General features: G+C 44.4%; 2 protein-coding genes across 3 annotated transcripts in view; both read left to right on the forward strand.

The window, feature by feature from the left end:
• MTOR (mechanistic target of rapamycin kinase) overlaps positions 1-6,441 on the forward strand; it is a 61,016-nt gene extending 54,575 nt beyond the window's left edge. For both annotated transcript variants that reach the window (XM_027702864.1, XM_027702865.1), the window contains 11 exons: positions 274-421; positions 1,135-1,257; positions 1,449-1,531; positions 2,499-2,571; positions 3,086-3,160; positions 3,400-3,535; positions 3,848-3,913; positions 4,052-4,132; positions 4,418-4,498; positions 4,870-4,975; positions 5,462-6,441. In XM_027702864.1, coding sequence (XP_027558665.1) covers positions 274-421; positions 1,135-1,257; positions 1,449-1,531; positions 2,499-2,571; positions 3,086-3,160; positions 3,400-3,535; positions 3,848-3,913; positions 4,052-4,132; positions 4,418-4,498; positions 4,870-4,975; positions 5,462-5,477 — 988 coding nt within the window. In that variant the 3' untranslated portion in view covers positions 5,478-6,441. The remainder of the gene's footprint in view (positions 1-273; positions 422-1,134; positions 1,258-1,448; positions 1,532-2,498; positions 2,572-3,085; positions 3,161-3,399; positions 3,536-3,847; positions 3,914-4,051; positions 4,133-4,417; positions 4,499-4,869; positions 4,976-5,461) is intronic.
• A 1,121-nt stretch (positions 6,442-7,562) lies between these two features.
• Positions 7,563-22,801, forward strand: EXOSC10 (exosome component 10). The gene is made up of 25 exons (XM_027702867.1): positions 7,563-7,691; positions 8,619-8,755; positions 9,175-9,298; positions 9,788-9,892; positions 10,311-10,476; positions 11,165-11,276; positions 11,566-11,641; positions 11,778-11,888; positions 12,307-12,450; positions 12,749-12,939; positions 13,602-13,758; positions 14,390-14,538; positions 14,849-14,899; positions 15,658-15,769; positions 16,416-16,466; positions 16,998-17,076; positions 17,240-17,361; positions 17,639-17,734; positions 18,371-18,445; positions 18,846-18,933; positions 19,149-19,222; positions 19,763-19,931; positions 20,408-20,469; positions 21,602-21,675; positions 22,250-22,801. Exons 1-25 carry the CDS (start codon positions 7,563-7,565, stop codon positions 22,278-22,280), a joined length of 2,685 nt encoding a protein of 894 aa, XP_027558668.1. The 3' UTR covers positions 22,281-22,801.
• Positions 22,802-24,115: the final 1,314 nt, after the last annotated feature.

The raw sequence follows: 24,115 nt of genomic DNA on the forward strand, positions 1-24,115 counted from the left end.
GGAGACTGGGAATGAGTTTTTGTCAGGGATTTTTTTATTGTAGTCACTAAATAGCTTGGTGAGTACTCACTGAGTGCAGATGTAGATTACCTGACAGCAGTCTCTGCAAATGGATGTTTGAGGTCTGTCTGAAAAGAAGACAAACAGAGCAACTAAAGAAGAGACAATTTGGATCAGAATCAGATTTAGTAGTAGTTGTTTTAGACATCTCAAAATGTAAGAATTGGCAACATACAACAATCTGAGCTCTGATTCTCCATTTTTTTCCCATAGCATCCAGAGATATGCTGTCATTCCACTGTCTACAAATTCAGGCTTGATTGGCTGGGTGCCCCACTGTGACACTCTGCACGCCCTGATCCGGGACTACCGGGAGAAGAAAAAGATCCTGCTCAACATCGAGCATCGCATCATGCTGAGGGTGAGGGCAGAGCTGGCACAGCTCTTGGCACATTCTTTTAGTATTCCAATGTCTTAAGGAAGGAAAATGATTCACAGCTCATTCCTCTGCCTCTTCTCTGATTGTTATCGGTATCAATAATGAATACAAAAATATCAGATGGGAGATATAAAATACCTCCGAGAGGTAAAGTTTGCCATATGTATATTTGTTTCTCCTTTCCAGTTTTAGCAGTGACCACAAGTTGTTGCCATCTGGTGACTGAAATGTGTTTGGGATTTTGTATGAGTAGGATGTGCCTGACACAAGCTGCCTGGTGCTGGCATTACAAGCATTGTGTTTAAGCAGCAGGGCCAAAATTAGATAAGAGAAACTGAGCACTTGGAACTAGAAAATTTGGTATTCCCTGCCAAAAAGGAAAGTGTGTGCCAGCCCAGAAGACTTATTTGGATAATGGTTTTTGAAACATACTTACCTTGGCAGTACTTTAGTCAAATAAGACTGTGGGCTGCTTACTTTTGGATATTAAATCATTTGTAATCCCATTTAAAATGAATTCTTCACTGCTGGGTGACCATCTCACTGTGTCTGAGAACTTACTGGTCAGTCTACAAATAATTTAAATATAAACTTCATATGAAATTACTTGTGATTGCTGTGTTTCTCACAGTACAACCAGAGACTACTGGAGGTGGGGTTTTTTTGAGTTGTTGAATGTCACTTCTCAATTATAGATGGCTCCAGATTATGACCACCTGACTCTGATGCAGAAAGTAGAAGTATTTGAACATGCTGTCAATAACACAGCCGGGGATGACCTTGCCAAACTGCTGTGGTTGAAAAGTCCAAGCTCAGAGGTGAGTTCAGCACATGACACCTAATTCAAGGGCACAGGGTGTTTGAACCCCCTCAGGCTTATGGGATGTACTGAACCTAAGCATGTGACAGTTCTGTTTTGTGCAAAATGCAAGTGGTTAATGTATAACTTAAAACATAATCTGAAACACCCAACATGCCTGCCTGGCTTCTGTTTTGTCTCCACTCGTAGGTGTGGTTTGACAGAAGAACAAATTACACTCGTTCACTCGCTGTGATGTCAATGGTTGGGTACATTTTGGGCCTTGGGGACAGGTAAGTGAAGTATAAAGGTTTCTTTTATTTAAAAGCACAGGCTGTGAAGGCTTATCAATTCATTCCTCTGATCTGTTCTTGTGATAACATCTTCCATTGTGGTTACTGCTGAGCTGTAGTGATACCATCTTTCAGGTCCTGATTGTGCTGCTGTTACTTTCAGCACTGCAGGAATGAGATGCAGGGCTTGTGTATCTTGAGTACTAATAAGACTTTCTTCCTTTTTGAGATGAATACCCACAGAACTACATCAAAGACCACAAGTCCTAATATTGAAAGTCCCAATAAGTCCTTTCATTCACAGAATGGGAAGTCTTTCTCCACCCATTCTATAACTTCAAAAATAGTTTTGAAGACGATGTAATTTAGATTTAAAGGCTGTAATGCAAAAACAGTTAAACCCTCACGTGTTTTCATAACAAAAGCTCTTACTCCTGAACTTAGAGGTCTTTATAATGAAATTAGAAACCTTTGAAAATTGAATTAAAACAAAATTGGAAGAAGACAGCATGAATACAGCCCTGTAGTTTTCCTAGTCTGGATTGATTTTCTTCTCTTCCGATTGTAAACCAATTTGTATTATTTCACCTGTAGTGTAGTGCATTTCATTTTTCTATACTGAATGAAACAAAAAAAGCATAAAACAAGTGGAAAAATTTATCCTAACTGAAAAATAAATGCTCCTGTCCAAGAAATGTACTGATTGTTCTGGTCTAAGAGATTGTTTATCTTCCAAGGTGAGAAGATCTCTAATGCCTGAGAGGTAATTACAAAAATAATGTGATAGATGCACTGTCAGGAAGCTTTTCTGTTCATCCTGAGATTGAAGATCTCAGACAAGAAAGCTGTCACTGGCTGTTCTTGCTCATGAAGATAAATATCATTTCAGACTGGAACTGCTGTGATTTACTTTGGGTTTTTAGAATGGTCTGTCACCCTGTTTTTTTCTCCCACTCCTTCATCAAAGGCACCCCTCCAATCTGATGTTAGACAGACTGAGTGGAAAGATCCTGCATATTGACTTCGGGGACTGCTTTGAGGTAAATCTCTGTAGTTGGACATTAAATTTTCTATAACATTTCACATTTTCTGGTAGAACAGTAATTAATCTATAAGCCAGGACAAACTGACCTTGAAGTCTGATCTTGGGCAAGCCCTTTGGCTCTTCTGAGCTTTGCTTTACCTACAGGCAAGATGGAAGTAATAGGTACTTTATCTCAGAGGTGTGTCTTGGGGATTAGTTGACCACTGGAACAAGCAAAGGAGTGCTGGCATCACTTCCATGAAATTTCTTGGAGCAATTTAGGCTGCTGACAGGCAGTCTGTGTTACCTGACAGTAGCAGCTGGGCATGTGCTGAGTTTTCCCTTTGCTATCAAGTTACTTATTTAGCTTCTCCCAAACGTTTGTGGAAACTGAGGCCCATAAAGCTGTCACTTTTTTTCCTATTTAGAATAAAATCTTCAAGATTGTACCAAAAAGATCCCAATACTTAGTAACTTTTAAAGACTAAATTAGCTATTAATTGACTAATTCTCCATCATCATTTGTTTAGGTTGCAATGACAAGAGAAAAGTTCCCTGAGAAGATTCCATTTAGGTTAACAAGGATGCTGACAAATGCTATGGAGGTAAGCATTCCTTCTTTAATATGAAGAGGATTGTTCCTGAGGAAAACGGCACCCAATTCCCAGTTTTTCCTCTATTTTCTGTTGTGGCTAAACTTCTCCACACCTTAAGAACCAGAGGTGTTAATATTTCATCTGCATTTTCTGTAACCACAGTGAATTCCAGTTCAAAGCCACAATGTTGGGGTTGGAGTTGCACAGTGAATGAAGCAGTGGTGGACTCCCCTCTTTCTCTTCCCCAGGTGACAGGCCTCGATGGCAACTACAGGATCACGTGTCACACGGTGATGGAGGTGCTGCGGGAACACAAGGACAGTGTCATGGCTGTGCTGGAAGCCTTTGTGTACGATCCCTTATTGAACTGGAGGCTGATGGACAGTAAGTGACTCTGAGAAAACACTGGCAGCAAGAGAGGAATCGGTCTGATTTCATACAAGAAATCCAGAAGCTTGAAATTCAATGTGTGTCTGAAAACAATCTGATGAAATTGTTCATTTCCATGTGCTATTTCTCAGTGCAGCTTTAAGGATTTTAATGTGAAATTGCAACAGAGATCGGGAGATTGAAATTATTTTCATGTGGCATCAAATCTGGAGAAGGAGAAAGGAGGCCACATCTGTATTGTTTGTTGACAGATTTGCTCTGAAACACTGAAACTCAGCTGATGCCTTTCAACTCCTTTTCTTGCAGCAAATACAAAGGGCAACAAGCGCTCACGAACAAGGACAGACTCCTACTCAGCCAGTCAGTCAGTGGGTGAGTAGGGAAGATGGTGGATGTCACAATTATGCTTTTCAAATGAGATGATTAACAGTTTTCTTAATGTTTCTGGAAGAATATTTTAAGTGCTTTTCAACTTCACATTTATGGTTTTTGTGGTTTTTTTTTCAATAGAAATGTTGGACAGTGTGGAACTGGGTGAGACATCCCATAAAAAAACTGGGACCACAGTGCCTGAATCCATCCATTCCTTCAGTAAGTATCTTTGTTGTTTCTATACTAATGCAGAAATTGTTCTTAGATCAGAAAATTTCATCATGATCCAAATGCCATTACATGAGTTGGGACAGATACAGTTCCTTGTCAGCATAAATGAGGAATATAATTACCTGTGTTCTCAACTCCCAACAAAAAGGTGATAGAAAACATATCTAGGTTTGCTCTCAAAGTGGCATTTGGGCAGGGCACATCTAACAGCAGTACAAATGCTTTTATTGTTCAGGTGAAGTCCTAATTCTCTTTCCTATTTCTGTCTTTCAGTAGGAGATGGTCTGGTGAAACCAGAAGCTCTAAATAAGAAGGCAATTCAGATCATCAACAGGGTTCGAGATAAGCTCACTGGTGAGCACGTTTTTATGTTATATAAAATAAACATAAAATCTGACGAGAGGGATCAGCACTACCCTTACTGTTTGTATTTTGTGTTAATCCTTCAATTTAACATATTCTGAGGCCATTTGCCTGTTCTTGTCTAACACCCAAGGACTGGTGCCTGCATTTAGATTGAAATGAGCCTGATTTGAAAAGTACAGAGGTGTTTGTAACTGCCCAGACCTGCATGTCTTAGCTTGTTCAGTGGAAGTGGAATTTCCACTGTCCTGGCTTTATAGTTTGCAGCATTTAGTTGCAAAATTTTACACTCTTGTAATTTATAATGTACCTGAAGGGATTAGAAGCAGGATTTCTGGCTTCACTGATGTGTTTTTTCACAGGTCGGGACTTTTCTCATGACGAAACTCTCGATGTCCCCACACAAGTGGAATTGCTCATTAAACAAGCAACTTCTCATGAGAACCTGTGCCAGTGCTACATTGGATGGTGAGTTTGTCACTTAGCTGGGCTGGCAAAACTCCTCTGGAATAATCTAATTGTGTGGTTAGTTATTTGTAGGAGCCTTACCACATCCTGCATCTGCTCTGGCAGATTTTGCAGTCGTGACAGCGATGCCATAGACAGTCCTCTAGGAAAGCTCTTTTATAAGTAGTGACAGGGATTTTAGAACATTTTAAGTGTTTGCAATGAGGGATGTGCTGGTCACTGGTTTCAATTACAGTGAAGAGGTGTTATTTATATTACTTATTTTTACTGTCATTTTGAGGGTTAGCTAACTTTGAACGATGCTGGACAAAATAGATCTCTGTTGTTTTTAAAGTTTAGCAGGAAAGAAGCATTGGGGGGATCACCTGGCAACTTTCCCTAAGCTAAAATAGTGCCTAGTTAATACGGAATCTCAGTCCTTCTCAGTGTTGCCTTTGTGAAACTCCATACAAGTCAGCATTATTACAGTATCTTTATTTTCTTTAGGTGTCCTTTCTGGTAACAGAAGATTCCAAAGTATCCACAGCCTTTTATTCTGGAGGCTTTTGCGCTCCAAACTTGCTCTTCTACAAACACAAACTGAACCTTGGACTGAAATACAGCCTTTGTCAAATATTTTTAAATGTAAATGAAAAGAGTTATTGTATATTAAAAGTTGGTTTAAGCCAATGTATAGCTGCTGTTGGAAAAACAAAAAAAACAAGCTGTCTGAAACACAACACTTGATTTGGGTTTCCAGGACAGTGAAGACTGATTGTACCACAGATGTCTATGGTTCCACTTGGTCTTTGGGGGAACTGGTGATCCATTGAAAATAACTATATACGGGTTTTGACTTACTTTGCAATGTAACTAAGTCACTTGCAGATGAATTATTGCCCTGGTCATTCCTGTTGATGTGGCTGCAATGAGCTCAATGCGCTTGTGCGGGAGGTTTCATTTATGTTTGGGGGTGAGCTGGATAACTGGAAAGAGAAGCAGAATTTTACCATTGTTTCATCCTGTACCTTGTTTTCAAACTTGATTCTTGCCCCAAAATTGGAAATTGTCTATCTGCTCATTACATCAGTGCAGGAGTCGTGTTTCAGATTAGATCAGGGTATCAAGGTTTGAAGACCTTGAGCTGAGCGAAGTCGGTGCCTCTGTGCAGAGTGATCCGTGGCAAGCTGGATGCAGGGTACAAATAAATACCACTTGGGAGCTTCCCGCAGTGTCTGGGTTAAAAAGGAGTGTTGGGAAATAACTAGGGAAAGTTAGGGCTTGGCATAGGAGGCAGATGGGGGGCGAGAACTGGTCATAACTTGAAACAGAAAATAATGGTTATTAAACGTGAGGGTGAAGATAAAGTTATGATTTATGAATTAAACATATTAAAAACAATGCACAAAATACAACAGAGTAGCCATGTTTAGATGCCATGTTGTATTTGAATATTTTTGTGCCAATAAATTACACCGAAATGTAAAGACTTTGGCTGTGTTCCTGTTTATTCCTAAGTATTTCTTAGGCAGAGAGAGGGAAGTAGATTAAGATTCTTTTTTTCTCTTTTAAGGTTTCTATTGCCATTGACTTGTCTTTTTGTGCATCAATTCAGGCTTTATTTCCCTTCTGATGGCAGCTGGAAGCAAAATTACCAAGACTGAATGAAATCTGTCACTTGTATAACAGAAACTTGACCGTAGAACCCCCTAAATTTTTATCTCCAGGAGATGTGATGCCGTCCATGCAGTAAGAACATCAGCTTGCTGAGTCTCAGGGTCACAGCCACAGCTCGAGGGACAGCATGGGGTGTTCAGCAGAGTTCCCTGGGCTTCTCCAGGTGCTGCACCTCAAAAATGGGAAACAAGGAGGTGGCAGTCAGGAATTTGGGTGGTATTGCCCCTGGCTCCTTTCCAGGCACTGGTGTGGCTGTCAAGGGGACTGAGCACCAAAATATAAGAAAGTTATTAAGCTGTTAGAGAGTGTCCAAAGGAGGGCAAGTGAGGGTGAGGAAGGGCCTTGAGGGGAAGCAGCTGAGGGCACTTGGTCTGTTCAGCCTGGAGGAGGCTGAGGGGAGACCTCATTGTGGTCTTCAACATCCTCATGAGGTGAAGAGGGGCAGCACTGATCTCTTTGCTTTGTGACTCGTGACATAACTTGGGGAACAGCTGGAGCTGTGTCAGGGCAGGGTCAGGTTGGATCTCAGGAAAAAGTCCTTCCCCCAGAGGGTGGTTGGCACTGAACAGGCTCCCCAGGGTTTGGTCACGGCCCCAAGGCTGCCAGAGCTCCAGGAGTGTTTGGACAACGCTCTCAGGGACGGGGTGGGATTGTTGGGGTGTCCTGGGCAGGGCCAGGGGTTGGACTGGATGATCCTGGTGGGTCCCTTCAACTCAATAATGTGTGATACTGTGGGTCCCTGGTGGTGCTTTTGAGGGGAGACAGGACCGGTGTCCCCCCCTCAGTGTCTCCCCCTCAGGCCCCCCCATCCCACACGGGGGCTGGTCCCGTCCTGCCGCTGGGAGGCGCCACCGGCCCCTCCCCGCCTCTCTCCTGCGACGCCGCGCTCTCGCGAGAGCGCCCAGATCTCGCGACAGCTTCGCGCATCAACATGGCGGCCGCCGTGAGTGAGGGGAGCCCGGCGGGGCAGGCGGGCGGCGTCGGGACACCCGCGGACAGCGGGGCAGCCAGCGCCATCCCGGCCCTGCCTGGCTTCGACAGCCCCGACGCCTTCGTCAAGGTGCGTTGGGGGAGCCCGGGGGGGAGCGGGGCGGGCGCCGCCGCCCGCGGCGTGCGCGTGCGCTCGGGCCATGCCGGGAGCTGTAGTCCGGCCCCGCGGGGGCTGCGGGGAGACCCCCGCCCGAGTGGTGGCACCTGTGGGGGGTCCCCCTGCGCGGGAGGGAGGGTGCGGGCTGGTCCTGCGGGTGCGGGGGCCGAGCGGTGCGTCGGGGCCTGTTACCGCCTGGCTCAGGCCCTGGTCCTATCACCCACCTGGAATTCCTGGGGACCTTCGGGAGGGCCTGTGGCACGGGCATTACTTCACCTGGCGTTACAGATCGCAGCGTCAGTCCCGGCGTGTTTCACGTGTGCACGATGTTGTTTCCAGAGAGGGAACGGTCTGCCAGTTCCCAAGAAGGAAGCGTTGCAGTGTTTGGGGTTTTTTTGTTAAAATAATAAAGTCGTTATATACGTTCCTGCTGATTTAGAGTCACAGAATATACTGAGTTGGAAGGGACCCACAAAGGCCATCCAGTCCAACCCCTGGCCCTGCACAGACACCCCAACAATCCCACCCTGTCCCTCAGAGCGTTGTCCAAATGCTCCTTGAGCTCTGGCAGCCTTGGTGCTGTGCCCACTGCCCTGGGGAACCTGTTCAGTGCCCGACCACCCTCTGGGGGAAGAACCTTTTCCTGAGATCCCACGTAACCCTGCGCTGACAACTTCAGGTCATATCTGTAATGCTAGACTGAGTTACAGATCCTGTTCTTAGACTTTAATTATTTTAAGTTCTCCAAATAGACCATGTGAACTTACTCTTGGTGAAAAGCCCCACGACACCACACAATAGAACCACACAGCTCAAACCAGCTGGGCAGGATGCATTTCTCTCACAGCGTATGCTGGGCAAACAGGAACAAAATGCTGATAACGTGGTGTTCTTGCACAGTACGCCCTGGGCACGGTGGTGGCTGCAACAAAGGCATCCAACGGGCTCCCCCAGCCTGGCGACGAGTACGATTTCTACCGCAGCTTCCCCGGCTTCCGCGCGTACTGTGACACGCAGGGAGAGCGCCTGCTCCGCTGGTAAGGGCCTGCTGCCCCTCCCCGTGCCCCCAGCAAGCAACCCCCTGCTCTGGGAACTCCATGCTTTGCTGTAGGTAAAAGAGTGTTTTATTTCACGCCTGATTTTAGCTGCTTTTCTAGCCCTGTGACAAGCTTAAAGAGGGCCTTTCGTACTGATTGCCATGAAGAGCTGTGGCAGAGGGGAGCAGCTGACACCACACAAATTAGTCCATTTTAAAAGTCGTCCTGTGGTTTGTGAGAAATTAATTCTGGCACTTAATACTGTATAGGTGCTTCGCCTGTTCACTGCTCATATGATGATATCTACAGTTTGATTTATTTTCAAACTTTGAAGTGCAGAAAGTTGAAGAAAGCTGGATGTTTTAGGATTGAGATTGCCTGCTCACAGATTGCTGACAGCTGTGCTGTTCTCTTGCAAGCATGAGCCAGGTGATGCAGTACCACGGCTGCCGGAGCCTCCTGAAAGAGTCCAGCAAAGTGACAGGGCTGGAAGATAAATTTGATATGCTGGTTGACTCCAACGACGTCATTCTTGAAAGAGTGGTAAGCAAATTATTTCTGGATGTGGTTCCTATAAACTGTTCAGTTCCCATAATTTCTCTTTTCATTGCAAGAGTTTCAGTGGTAGTGCTTTCACAGTTACAGTTGGTGTTTCCTCAGTCTGGCATTTTCCCTTATTTTAAAACCCCCTCCATGTAATGGGCCAGAGCTCCCAGCAGCTGAGGCAGGTGGGTTATGGGCCAGAGGGAGGGACTGCAATATGTGACTTGTGAGGAAACTAAATACAGTTTGGCATGAAACCCTCACAACCTGAGAACAGGTCTGTACATTTTAGAGCTGCTTCTCTGAGGAATCTCTTCCCACCTTTGATGTCCAACATGCTCCTCCCACGTTGTCTGTCTTGTGTTGTGCAGAATTTGGGGGAAATGGCAGTGGAGGTACCTGCCTATGTGACTTTCTTTGCTCGATCTGACCAAAGTGGCTGAGTGTGGTAATTTAACAGGTGTTTCACATTGCTTTTCTGGGTTTTAGAGTATTTTATTGGATGAGGCATCCGGAGTGAACAGAAACCAGCAGCCAGTCCTGCCAGCTGGGTTACAGCCCCCACAGATGATCGTTTCCAGCTGGAATCGTAAGGTGAGGCCCCTGTGCTCAGTTTGCTGTGTTAGCTCAGCTCTTCTCTCAGCCTTGGCACTACTGATTCTCCAGTGGAGTTCAGTAGTTAAATATTCTCTCATGTTTTTTTCACACATTCTGAGTCCCTCCCTCTTCTATTCCTTTTCTTGTTCATTCAGACTTGATTCTGGATTCTCTGTGCTTTCAATTGCCATTTCAGTGTCATGTACACAACAGCTTTTCTTGTGCTTATTCATATGAATTCTGGATCCTGATTCAGAGAACTCTCATTCCTCAGTGCTGGACTTGCTGAGAAAAAGTGACTCAGTTTTGAACGTGGGGTATAACTTTTTTTCTCTGAATGTTGGGTCAGGCTGAGTAGGAGAAACTCTGAATGTCTGTTAAGCCATGTGAGTTTTACCTGTGGTTTTTTAAATAGGCAGGAGAATTCCACAAGAGAACTCAGTCTGAAACCTTCCGACTGCTTCATGCCAAGAATATCTCTCGACCACAGCTTAAGTTTCGGGAAAAGATTGACAACTCCAACACTCCCTTTGTCCCTAAACTTTTTGTCAAGCCAAATGCTCTGAAACCTTTGCCTGAAGGTAAGGAGATCATTTTACTTGGGTGACCTGTTGAGAGTATGTGACACAAACCTGTCCTCACAGTCTAGAGGAGAAATCATTGACTGTAAAAACACATAACGGGAGATATTGAGCATTTGGGTGTAGTGAGCTCTGTGACTCTGTTTACCTGTCTAATGTAAGAGTAGATCAACATACAGCATTTTCTTGTTGGTGTACAGCAAATAATCTGTCCCAAACAGATATTCTGCTCTTTACCACCACTGAACATACATGAGAGTCACTTTTGCCTTAGAAGTCTTGACCAATCTAGTTGGCTTTACAGATTTCTTTCAAATGAGTGAGGTGTGTGGAGAGACCTACCTTTGCTTTGGGTGATTTATCAGAGCTGCTGTGTAACACCCTATTTTGGTAACATTCTGCTGCTGATGGTTCATCCATAATCTCCACTGTACTCTTAATAACTGAAGATTTTTCAATCTCCCTCCAAGCTTTTGAACAGAACCACCTTGTGTCTTGCTTAACAGCAACCTGGTCACTGAGTTGTCATTCAAGGTGCTGACAGCAAAAGCTGCAGCTCTAAATTGTTAAGATTTTTGATGCTTTGTGGTTTTAATAGGATCTTGTGGTGGGTGGAGGGGAGAGAGCAGTAGGCTGAGAACGTGTGATGTGGGGGACCCAGTCCAGTTATTCCATATTGGTTGTTCAGCCCTCACAAAAAGTGGACGGCAGCGAAAGGAGCGCCCTGAGGACTTGGATGTGCCAGCTGCCTTGGCAGACTTCATACATCAGCAGAGGACGCAGCAAACTGAGCAAGACATGTAAGAAATGAACCTGGCAGCGAGGTGCTGGGAGCCCCACGGGTGGACCTGTGCCCGTGTGCTCCCACTGCCCTGGTGCTCCTCGTGTGTAACAGCTCTGCATGTGTCTGTGCCCACACTGTGTTGTGTGTGATTTGCTTTAGACCTCTGCAGTTACATTAAACCTGTGCTTAATAACAGACAACATTTCTGCCGGAAAGGGAACTGCCATAGGTGTCAAAGTCTCTGTGCTCTGGCCTCGTAAAGGTGGCAGGGATTTATCCTGTGCTTATCTTCCTAATTTCCACAGGTTTGCTCACCCTTACCAGTATGAACTGGAGCATTTCTCTCCACCAGATGGAGTTCTCAAGAAACCAGAACTCCAGGTTGGTGCCCACTTTAATTTGCAGCTGCAGATGCAGTACATTTACAGCCATACTTGACAAATTTCAGATCTGAGGGTGGAGTTGGGGGTGGGAGTTGACAAGGAACATGCCATGCCTAATTCATGTGCTCTGCCAGATGTACAGGCCCATGGAGGAAACACCCTGTCACTTTATCACCACACTGGATGAGCTGGTAGAACTAAATGAAAAGCTTATGAACTGTAAAGAGTTTGCCCTGGATTTGGAGGTAATCAAATTGCCTTTTCTGCTTAAAAGTTACATGTGTACTTTTAGGACCTAAAAGACCATTATATTCTTCTAGTCTGTTTTGTTGTTTTCTCTTTTTTTTTGTACTTTCTGACATGAAAAAACAGTTCATGACCCTGATCCATCAGATGTTATCTATAAAGTTGAATTAAACTGTGTCAATATTATAAGTTTTCCAATGGTAGGACTGGCTGCCCACTTCTAGCTGAATTTGATCTTCTTTCAGTTAATCCCAGGGTTTTTTTATGTCATCTTAATGACTGCAAAGAGAAAGTTTGATTATCCAATTGTCTTTTTTCTTAAAGAAGTCCTTTTCTTCCTTCATTTGGGGTGCTGTTTGTTTTATGGCATTACTTCTGTAATGAATCCTAGTTTACACCTCTCTTCCCCACTTTCAGCACCATTCCTACAGGAGCTTCCTGGGCTTGACGTGTCTGATGCAGATTTCCACTCGAACAGAAGATTTCATTATTGATGCCCTGGAGCTGCGCAGCGACCTGAACATCCTCAATGAGACCTTCACAGACCCTGCCATTGTGAAGGTCAGCTGCCAAACCCACCACAATTCCCTTTTTTATTATCATTATTGGTTTAGTTTAAGTTTTATTATACTTAAAATCACACTTGCTTCTGCTCTCATTGTCATTTGTTCATGGACCTCTTTCCTTGATGTAAGTGGTGAACTACTTGCCAGTTGCACTCCTTTAGCAGTTCTGTGCTTAACAGTAAAGGACAGAGAAAAGAAATCTGGTCCTAGACACATGAATATGAAAACACAGCACCACCAGCCTGGAGTAGAAATGTTCTTTATATCATTCCCAACTTGTTTTGCTTTTCAAGGTCCTTCATGGTGCTGATTCAGACGTGGAATGGCTGCAAAGAGACTTTGGTCTGTACTTGGTGAACGTGTTTGATACTCACCAAGCTGCTCGCCTCCTCAATCTTGGCAGGCATTCTCTGGAACACCTGCTGAAGCTGTATTGCAGTGTAGATGCTGACAAGAAGTACCAGCTGGCTGACTGGAGGATACGGTAAAAACTGACCCCTAAATGGGCTGGAGCTGCCAGGTAGCTCTTTCTCCTTGTTTGCACTGCTAGAGCTTCTAGTTGCAAGACCCATAGTTATAGGTTAGTCTCAAAGTGAATGAGCACAGCATTTACCTTGGCTGTGCCTTAAGTTTGAGCATTACATTTTCCCATGTTTTTTGGAAGATGAGAGCTCATTTCTTAGGACCAGTGCTTAACCACTGCAGTGTTATGGAGTCAGTCTATATTTGCTCCCCCAGAGCCCCCACAGAAACATTGTCACCTGTACAAGGTGCTGTTGGAGCAGGGAGCTTGGGCTGTGCAGGTACACCCTACACACCACAGGGATCCTAAATCTACTTTATGTAGGCTCTGCAGAGACAGCAGAGTTATGACAAGTACCACAGCAAGCAGTTCTGCCATCTGACTCAGCTGCAGGGCAGTCCTGCTCTCTGGCAGGATGTGAACAAGATGCCATATGAACTGGAGAGGGCACAGCATGTTCCTGCTGTGGCCCAACAAATCCTTCAGCAAGGAAACAGAGGAATTTCCGTGTTAGTTCTTGGCATGTCTTGTGTCCAGTTTGCACTAATATGCCTTGCAAGAGGAAAGTGACAGTTTGGTGGGACAACTGAAACGTGTTAATGTAATTGTGGCTGTTTTTCTAGCCCTTTGCCAGAAGAAATGATGCAGTATGCCCGTGATGACACTCACTACTTGCTCTACATCTATGACAAAATGAGGGAGTCGCTGTGGGAGAGAGGGAACGAGCAGCCCACGCAGCTGCAGGTTGTGTGGCAGCGCAGCAGGGACATCTGCCTGAAGGTAAAGCTTCACCTGGATGGATTGCCTGGATCAGGGTATGGGCTTGGACAGAAGGTCCTTTGCCTGTTCTACTCTCTTACATAAACACTGGTTGTTTTCCTCTTTGTCTGAAATCAGCCGTATAAACTCTGCCTCGGTCGTGCGCAGTCGCGTGTTTCACTAGCTAAAATCCTTGGATTCGGGTGCCTTCCTGCTGTTTTTTAAATGTTAGCACTCCTTGGCCTCACACTGCATTCAGGTGTGTCTTTTCCAAGAGAGATGTTACATTTCCAGTTCTGCTGGATGTTCCTAGAAGTTCAAAGCCTTGCTGGAGTTGCCTTATGAGACAATTACGTTGTGCCTGGAAAATACTGTCTACGAAAATAGGCCTTGTGTAATATAGTGAAGCTTGAAGATATTGAAGCTCCTCCTGGAGTTGATGAGGGTGGTTTTCCCCTAGAAATGGATGAGATGTATGTTTTTCAGGAATAGGCTCCTAGCAATCATTTAGGATAAAAGCTCAAGACACATTGTACCAGAGTGCATTCAGTCCCCTGATGTCCGTGTGAGATTCTCTGTCTCAGTGGAGCAAGGCAAACTAGAAAGCACAAATCCAATACTGATCACGAGTGTTTCTTTTTTTCCTGTCCAGAAATACATCAAGCCCCTCTTCACAGATGAATCCTACCTTGAGCTCTACAGGAAGCAGAAAAAACACCTCGACACCCAGCAGCTGGCAGCATTTAGGTTGCTGTTCGCATGGAGGGACAAGATAGCACGTCAAGAGGACGAGAGCACAGGGTAGGAAGTCTTTTGTTATGGACACTGCTTAATGCTTCAGTAAATCTCTTGGATTGTGCCTCTTCCACTCCTGAGATGGAACCACTTTGTAGAAATCACTGTACTACCTCAGGCTGCTTGTTACTCAGAAGTCCTGTTCCATTAGCAGTAAATTCTTACAGGTATCTAGATCAGTCCTACTTAATTAGTTTTCTTTTTAACTGATGTCATCTTCTCAGACCTTGTAATTGGGGCAGAGTTGTGCACTTTGGAGGTATTTTTAAGTGTTTTTAACATTCTGTTACGTTCACACCTCCTCTTTGTGTTGTAGATATGTGCTCCCAAATCATATGCTGTTGAAGATCTCAGAGGAGCTGCCCAAGTAAGTTCTGTTCACCCTGAAGGATTCTTATTTGATTTTAATATCCAGCAAGTTCCTTCCTAGTGTGTAATGACTTCTGCAGTTGGTCCCTTCCTTCCAGCTGCCAGTACTGCTTTTCTCTATAGTTGTTCAGTTTGGAAGAGAAATAAATAGCAATGCTCCTTGGGAAGGCTCCAGACTTCTGGGATACATCTCTAACTTTATTCCCCTAATAAACCACATTCCTTTGCATTGTTCTATGTCACAAATTCCCCCTGAGATTCCCACGCTATTACAGAGCAAGAGAGGGATGAGTTCCCCCATAGCATTTATTTGGGGTTTTTTTGCACTTCCTGGAGGGTTGGGAAGGGCAAGGGGCAGATCCCTTGAAATACCCAATTTACACAACATTTTCCTCAACCACTTGGCACTCATCATCTAACCTCCATACTTGAGACTAATAAAAATGCATCTTTAAAGGTAGGCCCACTGCTGGGCTCAGCTTTCATAGGTGAATACTGAATGAAATGATGATGAGGAGAGTCAGACCACAGAAAAGTTAAATGAGAGGAGAGCTGACTTAATGGCTTCTCCTTGTCTGCACAAACTGATACAGAAGAATTTTATCACAGAGAATAAACTTTGACAGATTAATCTGACTTGTCTTGCTCTGTCACAGTCAGGACCGTGGTTATATCCCATTGCACATCCTTGGAATGCAAATACCTGACATACTGGCCATAAATACAGCACACTGAATTTTCCTCCTCTCTCTTTAGAGAACCCCAGGGCATCATTGCCTGCTGTAATCCCGTCCCACCCCTCGTTCGCCAGCAGATTAATGAATTGCATCTGCTCATTCAGCAGGCCCGGGAGATGCCTCTTGTCAAGGTAGGAGTAGCTGGTACCACACAGGAGACTCATCACTGGCTTTCCCTAAGCCAGGGACTGGAGCTGAGTGGTGACCTGGGATGATGTGTGTGCTGAAGTTTGGTTTTTGGACGCTGAATGTGATGCTCTGTAGCAGAGCAGAAAGATCCGCTGCAGCTCCTCGCCTGTGTGCTGGTTGGTGGCTCACAGGCAGTGTGGTTCCCTGCAGAACTGGAGCAGCCAAGGAGCAGACACTGCTTGAACAGGGTGCAGTTGTCTGTGTTACACTGCACGTCTCGTTTGCCTGCGTGAGGAAGAACTGCACCTTGTGGAATTTGTTCGGACTCATAAATCTTTTACAGCTGTGGCGAGGCAAACAAAACCAGCCCTGGCTGCAAGAGCTTCATTAGTTAAAATGCATCATCAGCATGTTGATATTCATACAGCTTCCCTCCTGTAGTGAAACAAAAACACTTGTGAGCAAGAGTGTGTCCTTTCTGTGCAAGGTGTTTAAATATGTAGCCAAGTGCAAACACTGCAGGAGAAGAAAGTAATTTTATTAACCTGCTAGCTTGTAATAAATGTGTTGAAAACATTGATAAGGAGGCCAGCCTAGAAGAAACAGGGCAGGTACATTTAAGTAACTTACTTTTCTCTCCCATTCTAGTCGGAGATTACTTCAGCTGTCAAGAAAAGAGCATCTCTGCCCACCCCTGAGGTACTGTTTACATGATGTTTTTACAGCCTTAAACTTGGAAACAAATGTAGCAAAATTCTACTTTCTAGTGAATTGCTTATCTCATCCTTTTTAGGGGTCTCTCTGCTTTAGCTTAATGTTTGTTTTCTGTGCTAGACTCATAACATTATCAGCTGTAAATTGGTATTTTACAAACCACTATAAAGCAGCACTTAAGGCTGTATCAGCAAACACTCTGGCTGCTGGACAGTTTCATATGTGTTAAAATATATTGACTGAGCTCTAAGAAGAGAGGTTTCAGATGAGTTTATAAGGCTGAGTCGTTCATTCTCCTCATGTGTATGAAGTAAATCATCTCCATTAACCAGTGGATGTTTGCACAGGTAGCCTTTGATACCAGGTGCAATGTGCTCTGGCAAGTGAGCTGCATTAAGAATATTCCACCTCTGAATTTCATCCTTTTGTTTGAATTTCTGTCTTAAGTGTCTGCAGTATGTGAAACCATAGATTCGTAGTGTATTGATGGTGTTTGTAATTTGAATCCCTCTGCAGAAGCTGGAGAATGCCCTCTTTGGACCACATGACAGCTCACGGATTCCTATGGATGATTTTCAGAACAACTCTGCCTTGGGTAATTTGGAGTTAACCTAAAAGCTGTGCTGGTAATGCAATGATGGGGCTTTGACATGGAGGAAATAAATGGCCCTGAAAAAACTTTCAGAGGAATCTCATTACACAAAAGAGCAGTAAAATACACAAGTATCTAAAAAATATTTTGTCTCCTTTTCATGCAGAGCCTGCACCAGTTTTGAAAGATGCTTGTCTCTTCTCAGACAGTGAGAGGACAACGAATATTCAAGATAGTCAGCCAGAGCCAGCATGTCTTGTTGCTACTGCCACTGTCAGCATATTCAGTGTAAGCAGCATGTTTGTCAGTGTCAGTATTGAAGTATTAGAAAACAGACTTAATAATCTGATAAAACTGTGTGGAAGTGTTGCAAGAAATAATAAGGAGGGACATGCCTGGCAACAGCACTGACTCCTGTCAGGTGTGTGGCATAACCCAGACAGCTGGGTTAGAAGGCTGCAAGTTAAATGTCTCTGGAGGGTGAGAAAAAGCCATGCTTGAAACAGCAGTAGCCAAACCAAGAGAATATTCGTGTTAATATTTCTTTTTTTTTTCTTCTTTTAAGGAAAGTGATGGAGATGAAGGAAATAAGAGGCCTTTAACCACTGCACAGCGGAAAGCTCAGCTAATAATGGAGTCCTTTGAAAATCCATTTAAAATGGTATGTTTGTTTGTTGTGGGACTCACAAAATACCCAGTGCAGAGAATGCCCTGAGCTGGTTTTTCAGGTGTATCTTTAAGACCTTGATAGAGCATCAGCTGCTGCTCACTTGCTGGAATCAAGGGGTTGTTCTTCTTGCAAAGACACGCGTGGACTTGTTTTCCAAACACATTTAAATGCCTCTTGGATATAAGTCTACATAGTAAACAACCTTTCTCTAATTTTTTTAATCAAGTTTGAGGTTTTCGAAATTTGCATCACATTTTCATCTCTACTTTATGGCTAGAGTCAGTGAGCTGATTTTGCTCCTGTAATGAATCAGAAGAACAATAGAATACTGCTGCAGATTTGTAGTGGCAAATTACTAGGAAATAATATCAAACCAACTTTTTCTGATGTGCGGTTGAGGGTTGGTTTGTTGGGGTTTTTTGGTTTTGTGGGGCTTTTTTCAGTTGGTTTTTCTTTAATATTTCTCTTGGGCATAGCTGCAGTAACTTCTCTTTTTCCACAAGGTGTTCCATCTGCAGAATGCTTTTCAAATATGAACTCACTGATTTACAACAAGTAGCATTTTAGCAATGAGATAAATGTCATGTGCTGTGTTTAAAGCAAAATGGTTTTTTTTCCTCTCTACAGTACCTACCTCCAGAGGAGAATTCTACCTATATCTCACAATCTGCAAAGTTTGACCCATCATCAAAAATTTATGAGGTAAGGCTTGTGCTAAAAATTCCTGCAAAGTGGTACAAAAGAAACAAATAAGTAATTTGTTTTGCTTTGGGAACCTCAGCAAGATAGTTTTTTTTTTTCTTCTTGAGAAACTTGACATGTTTCTGTGGCATTTGTATTCTTTGGAGAACCAGGACTGGAGACATTCCACTGTCTGTCAAAGCTGCAACTACTACTGAAGTATCTGCCTTTGTTCTCATGGCCTGTTTGTAGCTCAGAGCTTTTAAAGCACTTGGGTTTACTTCACCTGGTGCAGCAGATCTTAATCTCTTTTACCATCCAATTTGATCTTTTGTACTCTTAATGAGGACCAGCATGTGGAAGCAAGTTTATAAACTCCCTTTCAAAGAAGGTGGTTCCAGGTAACACTTTCTCATTGCAGATCAGCAATCGATGGAAGCTGATGAGTCAGGCACCAGTACAGAAGAAGCCCAAGAATGAAATCAGTAAGAAAGCAGCCCAGGAGTCAGGTACAGCCATTCCTCCCTTCCTCAGGGTGTGTGCCAGCATGCTTTTCCCTGTGCACATAGGTTGTTTCCTGTAGATGATGGATTTCCTGATAAATGATGTAGTTTGGTAATGTTTATTCTATGTTTAGTTTGAGACTTGCTGCTTTGCTTGCTTTTTCTAAGCTCCTGGCTAACTTACTGCTGCTTTTTACAGTAATGCTTGTTTGTCTCCATAGCTGCCCGTGCCCAGGCACAGAAGTTGCATAAAAACGCAGCACAAAACGTTGTGTCTGTTCGTCAGCAAGCCATGGTATGTCCTGGAATCCCCTCCCTCCAGACTGTGCCCATCCTGACTGTTAGAGCAGCTCAGAGTGAAACCCTGAGCCCTGTCACTCTGGAACACCTCAGTGTCAGTGTTTGGACAGTGGTGCTGCCCTGGGTGTAACAACAGGCCCTACTAACTGTGCTGTGCACACTGTCACATCCCTCCATGTGCTCAGTAGGGAATTTTTTCCACTGCTGCACTTCTGCTCCTCACTTGTTCCACGTAGGCTCCCCCAAATCTGCCAGTGCGGCCACAGCAGGTCTCAGCCTCTGATATCCTGTGAAATGACAGCTTGGCTTTTTATCTCAGAAGTGCCTGCTGTGTGAGGAGAAAAAAACCAAAGCAGTTTAGGCCCCAGGAAGAGCAGAGAGCTTTCTCCCCACACTGTTATTGCCACAGGCAGGAGCTGTCACTGGGGCCTGGCTCCACTGGGCAGTTCATCTGTACCCCAGTGCCTGTGCAGGGGTGTTTTATTCTCCCCTCCTGACCTTGTCCTTGTTTCTCTTCTGTGGGTTGCCTTCCCAGCAGGAACAAGCTAATAGGAAGAGGGAAAGAGACACGAGTGAAACAGGAGCAGAGTTGCCAACACAGGAGAAGAAACGGCCAAAACCCCCCCAGCAACCAGAGGAGGTGGAAGCACCGAAGCAGTTTACCCCCTTTGATTACAGCAAGTCCAACTTCAAAGTGTTTGCAGGTAAGATCTGATCCCCTGCTAGAGTGCTGCAGGCTGTGGAAAATGTTGCCAACTGAGCCTGGAGAAGGCTTGTGGGAATGTGGGTGGCAAGGCAGTACAGACTGTTCCAGTGCACTTACCGTACAGTGGGGAAGCACTTGAAGAAGTTGACTCGAGGAATGTGCACTTCAGCATCCCTTCTGATTTGGAAACAAAATCCTGAAACCATTGGCCAAGTGGGTTGTGGGTTTGGGTTTTGTTTCTTTTCTCCATGGAGAAAGTCATCTGTTTAATTGGACTCGGGAACTAGGAGGCAAAGGAGATTGGACTCCTTTGTAAGAAGCACCTATTCAAAAGCATCTCCTGTCCTTAAGAGACTGTTCTGGGTTGTACTGTGTGGGATACTGCAGCAAAACCTCCATATCATCAGAGGAACACTGTGGAATGCATTGTTCTTTATGGAGAATTTTAGTGACAGCTTCTCCTCTCTCCTTTAGGAAGCAGCAAATCGAAGCAGTCACCACAATTCGATCCTGCCAAGCAAGCTTACACAGGCAAGGTATGGGCCTGTCATGAAAAGAGGAACAGGAATGTGGGTGACAGTGTGTACCAAGCTGGGGAGGGCAGATGACTTTTTCTGGATGTGCAGAATGTTCCCTAACAGCACTTGGTGCTGAGGTACAGCTTCCAACCACGAGTTCATGCTTCCCATTTAGCAGGAGCTTCCTTGGGGCCCCTCAGACTCTTTGTTGTTTCCCACTTCTTCGTACATTGTTCACACCTCCACATATCACAGGCATGACACTTGGACCACAGCACACCACTACAAATTCCCAGCACCAAATTCAAGGCACTCTCAAAAATCTCAGTCATTCCAGTGGTTCCAGGTCATTTCAGGTCTGTGTGTTGCTCATGTTCTCCCCCCAAGTACTGTTATCAGGAAAACAGTCTGAGCTCAGAGATTTTTCACTTGCTGCTAATTGAGATTGAAGAGAAGAAAGAAAACATAAACAATCAAACACAAACTTAGGGCAGTTCCTGTGCTGTCCCCTGCAGACCTGGGTACCTAAACCCCCCATCTATACCTGCACAGTGTTCACACGTGGAGTTCGGGTGCTGATGTGTCATGTCCATGGGCTTTCAGGCATGAAGTAACAGGAAGCCCATGTGTGAACTCACTGGGTGCTTGGGCATTAATTTTAAGTTCTGAAGCTCATTTCTTGCATTTCAGCCTCCCCTGTACACGCTGCCTTCCTTCATATTTAACTGGAGGGAAAATGTTACCAGGGAGCATCTGAGACATTCAAAAAAGTTGTGTTTTAGAAGCTGAACCAGTTTATGCCTGATAGAGTAGGAAACAGTTTCCTGTGCAATCCCTTTGCCCTGTCAGTTTAAACTTGTTCCAGGATAAAAAATGAAACCAAATGGTGAATTTGGGACAGCCTGTAAGGTCTTTTCTGCCTAGCTGGGTAAGATTTGTTGTCAGTGGGGTATCGTGCCTCACATGTCCAGGTCAGGGCAGTAGAACAGCACTTCCTCAGGTGCACTCAGAGCAGCCCTAAAGCATAAAGCTCACGGTGTGGATGGAGTGGTGTGAGGGTGGCAGAACCTGGCAGCACATGAACCTCACGGGATACCCTGGATTTGGCAGGAACCTCACTGTGCTGGTGTTTTGTTTCTTCCCTGTGCAGAAATTTGCTGGAGCTAACAAACTTCAACAGTCTGGAAACCGGAGCATGTCCTACCTGGCAGGGAAAGCTGAGAGGTGTGTTGTCAGCCTGCTCTGATCCAGCTGGAGTGTTTGCACACCCCTGCCCTGGAGCCACGGGCAGAGCACAGCTATTGTGCTCTGCTGCTGGGGGAGCTCAAGCACATGTTTAACGGGAAGAGGTTGCGTCAGGGCTTGATGTCAATTTAAAGGGGAAAAAATGGAAAAAAGAAACTTAGTCAGGATTAATGCAATCAAAGACAAGTCTGGGTGGAAGGTTTGAAATGCTGAGGTAAAAGTTTGTGTTAATGGATGTGGGAGTTGCTTTCTTTGACCACAAAGGTAGGTGGAGGTGGGGAGAACATCTGCCTGGCTTGGGAGGAAGACAAATAACAGTACTGCCAAGCATGAACATTCTTGTTCTGAATGGATACTTAATGTTTAGCTTACAAGAGATGATTCTTGTGTGTTACTTAGTCATAAAAGAGCAACACTAGGTAAGGGCAGCACTGGAGGGGGTAAGGGCTCTGTCTGCATCAGGACTCTTGATAGAATCATTGTAACATCCTCAGTTTTCAATCTTGAGTGAATTTAGAGCAGGAGTTAAAGTGTTTGTGTAACTCTTTTGCAGGGGTTCGACACACCACTGGCCAAAGAGATAATCCTTGTTACAGGACCTGTGGGAGTTGCTGCTGAAGGAAACAATAGTTAGAAGTGTTGTCACCACGAGGAGGCAAATACCGATCATTGAGCAATTTTTGTACAGAAAATGTTTTTAAGACCATTAAAACCCTTTTTGTTCCAAAAGGAAAAACATCTTAATTGATACCACTTTTATTATATTCACATTGGGGTTTTTCTAATTATACTCATAATATTGCCTTTTTTATAATTTTTAAAGTTTATCCTGTGTCCTCAAACACAATTAGGCTGAACTTGTCACTTGTTGGAGTTGCCTGAAGACCAGAACCAGCATATCAATGGAGTATGAGAGGAACCTCTTGGCACCTCAAAAGGCAACACAAAAATAATAGATTTGGTAGATATGACTCAAACCCCAGCAGTCCAGAGGAGGAAATGAGGCCAGACTGTCTTTTATGTTAGACCTTGCTTACAAATTGAACTGCACAGCTCACCTCTTACAGGACAAGGTAATATGAAAAATGAGTGTGTTTACCTGGCAGTGTTTGTGTATTTTTAAACAAAGACTTTATTCCAAGGGAAAAAAATAATTAAGATACTTTTGAGATCAGAGGTCAGTGGCTTCACCATGAAGTTATAAAGTAATAGCATTAGGCAGAAAGTAAAACCAGAGTACAGTGTTGGGCTGGGGAAAGGCAGCGGGTTCTGTGCTGCAGCTGAACCTCCACAGCTAAACTAACATCTCCAGGTTTTAAATACCCACTGTGAGTTACCCCAAAGTCTTTGTAGAGAGTATCAGTATTTGGTGGATGGATGACAGAGCTTGTTCTAATGCTGGCTGGTAATGCTGTTGTGCAGAGGTGAGGAACATGACATTTTAACAGGGCTTTATTTTACAAAGACTGTGAGGAGGTTTGGGATTGAGTTTGTTTTCAATCTCTTCCACTGTTTTTGGGGAGTAGGGAGTGGAAGGAACAGAGGAGCGTTCTTAGGTATCTCAGTGTGAACAGAGCCAACTGAGCAGCATTGTAATGGTGGAACAGAGTCTCTTTCTGCTCATAAAATCTGCTTGCATGGCTGAATATTGGAGAATGTTTTCGTAAAGAGGCAGTTAAATAGCAATTGTCTCTAAGTACATTTGCAGGGGCTGCCAATTCCCTTCCAGCTTTACCAGTTCTGGTTGTTTCTGTAACGTGAAGAACAAGTAAGTCTTACTAAAAACCCCATTGCCCTCAGGGATATTAAAATCCCTCTAGTTTAAGTCCTCTACTTAAAGTTCCTTGCAAAGTGACATTTCAAGGGTGATCTTAATTTCAGGTCTTTTCTGTTTTCATTTTATGAGTTGCCATAGTTTTTAAAAACATCTCTAATGGAAGTGAGTAGCAAATCCCTGTGTGCTTTATTCATCTGGCTGTGCCAGTGAAGTTGTAGCACTGGGATCCACTACTCTGGGGCTGCTTTGCTGTTGTGCAGCAGTTGTTGGAGATCTTTGTGTAACATGGTTGGAGAACTACTCTTGGTAGAACCTTGATGTGTTTCTCCCAAGGCCTGCTCCTCAGAGCACAAGCTGAGCACAGGCCAGGGCCCACCAGCACCAGAACCAAACCTACTTTTGTGACATCCACACAATCCCAGGATGGGGCAGGTTGGAAGTCTGGTCCCACCTCCCTGCTCCACCAGGGTCATCCCAGAGCACATGGCACAGGATTGTGTCCAAATGGGTCTGGAATATCCCCGGTGAGGGGGACTCCACACCCTCCTTGGGCAGCCTGTTCAGTGCTGGGTCACTGCACAGGGAAGAAGTTCTTCCTCATGTTCAGGTGGAACTTCCTGGGCACCAGTTTCTGCCCCATCC

Source organism: Neopelma chrysocephalum, unplaced genomic scaffold (assembly GCF_003984885.1).
Source record: "Neopelma chrysocephalum unplaced genomic scaffold, ASM398488v2 Primary Assembly neopelma1_200, whole genome shotgun sequence".
Taxonomy (NCBI): domain Eukaryota; kingdom Metazoa; phylum Chordata; class Aves; order Passeriformes; family Pipridae; genus Neopelma; species Neopelma chrysocephalum.

Excerpts from the sequence above, each read along its gene's own strand:
- EXOSC10 (XM_027702867.1), top strand. The coding sequence starts at position 7,563 with ATGGCGGCCGCCGTGAGTGAGGGGAGCCCGGCGGGGCAGGCGGGCGGC. Across the intron at positions 12,451-12,748 it reads CAGACCCTGCCATTGTGAAG|GTCCTTCATGGTGCTGATTC; the intron begins GTCAGCTGCCAA and ends TTGCTTTTCAAG. Across the intron at positions 18,934-19,148 it reads GAAAGCAGCCCAGGAGTCAG|CTGCCCGTGCCCAGGCACAG; the intron begins GTACAGCCATTC and ends TTGTCTCCATAG.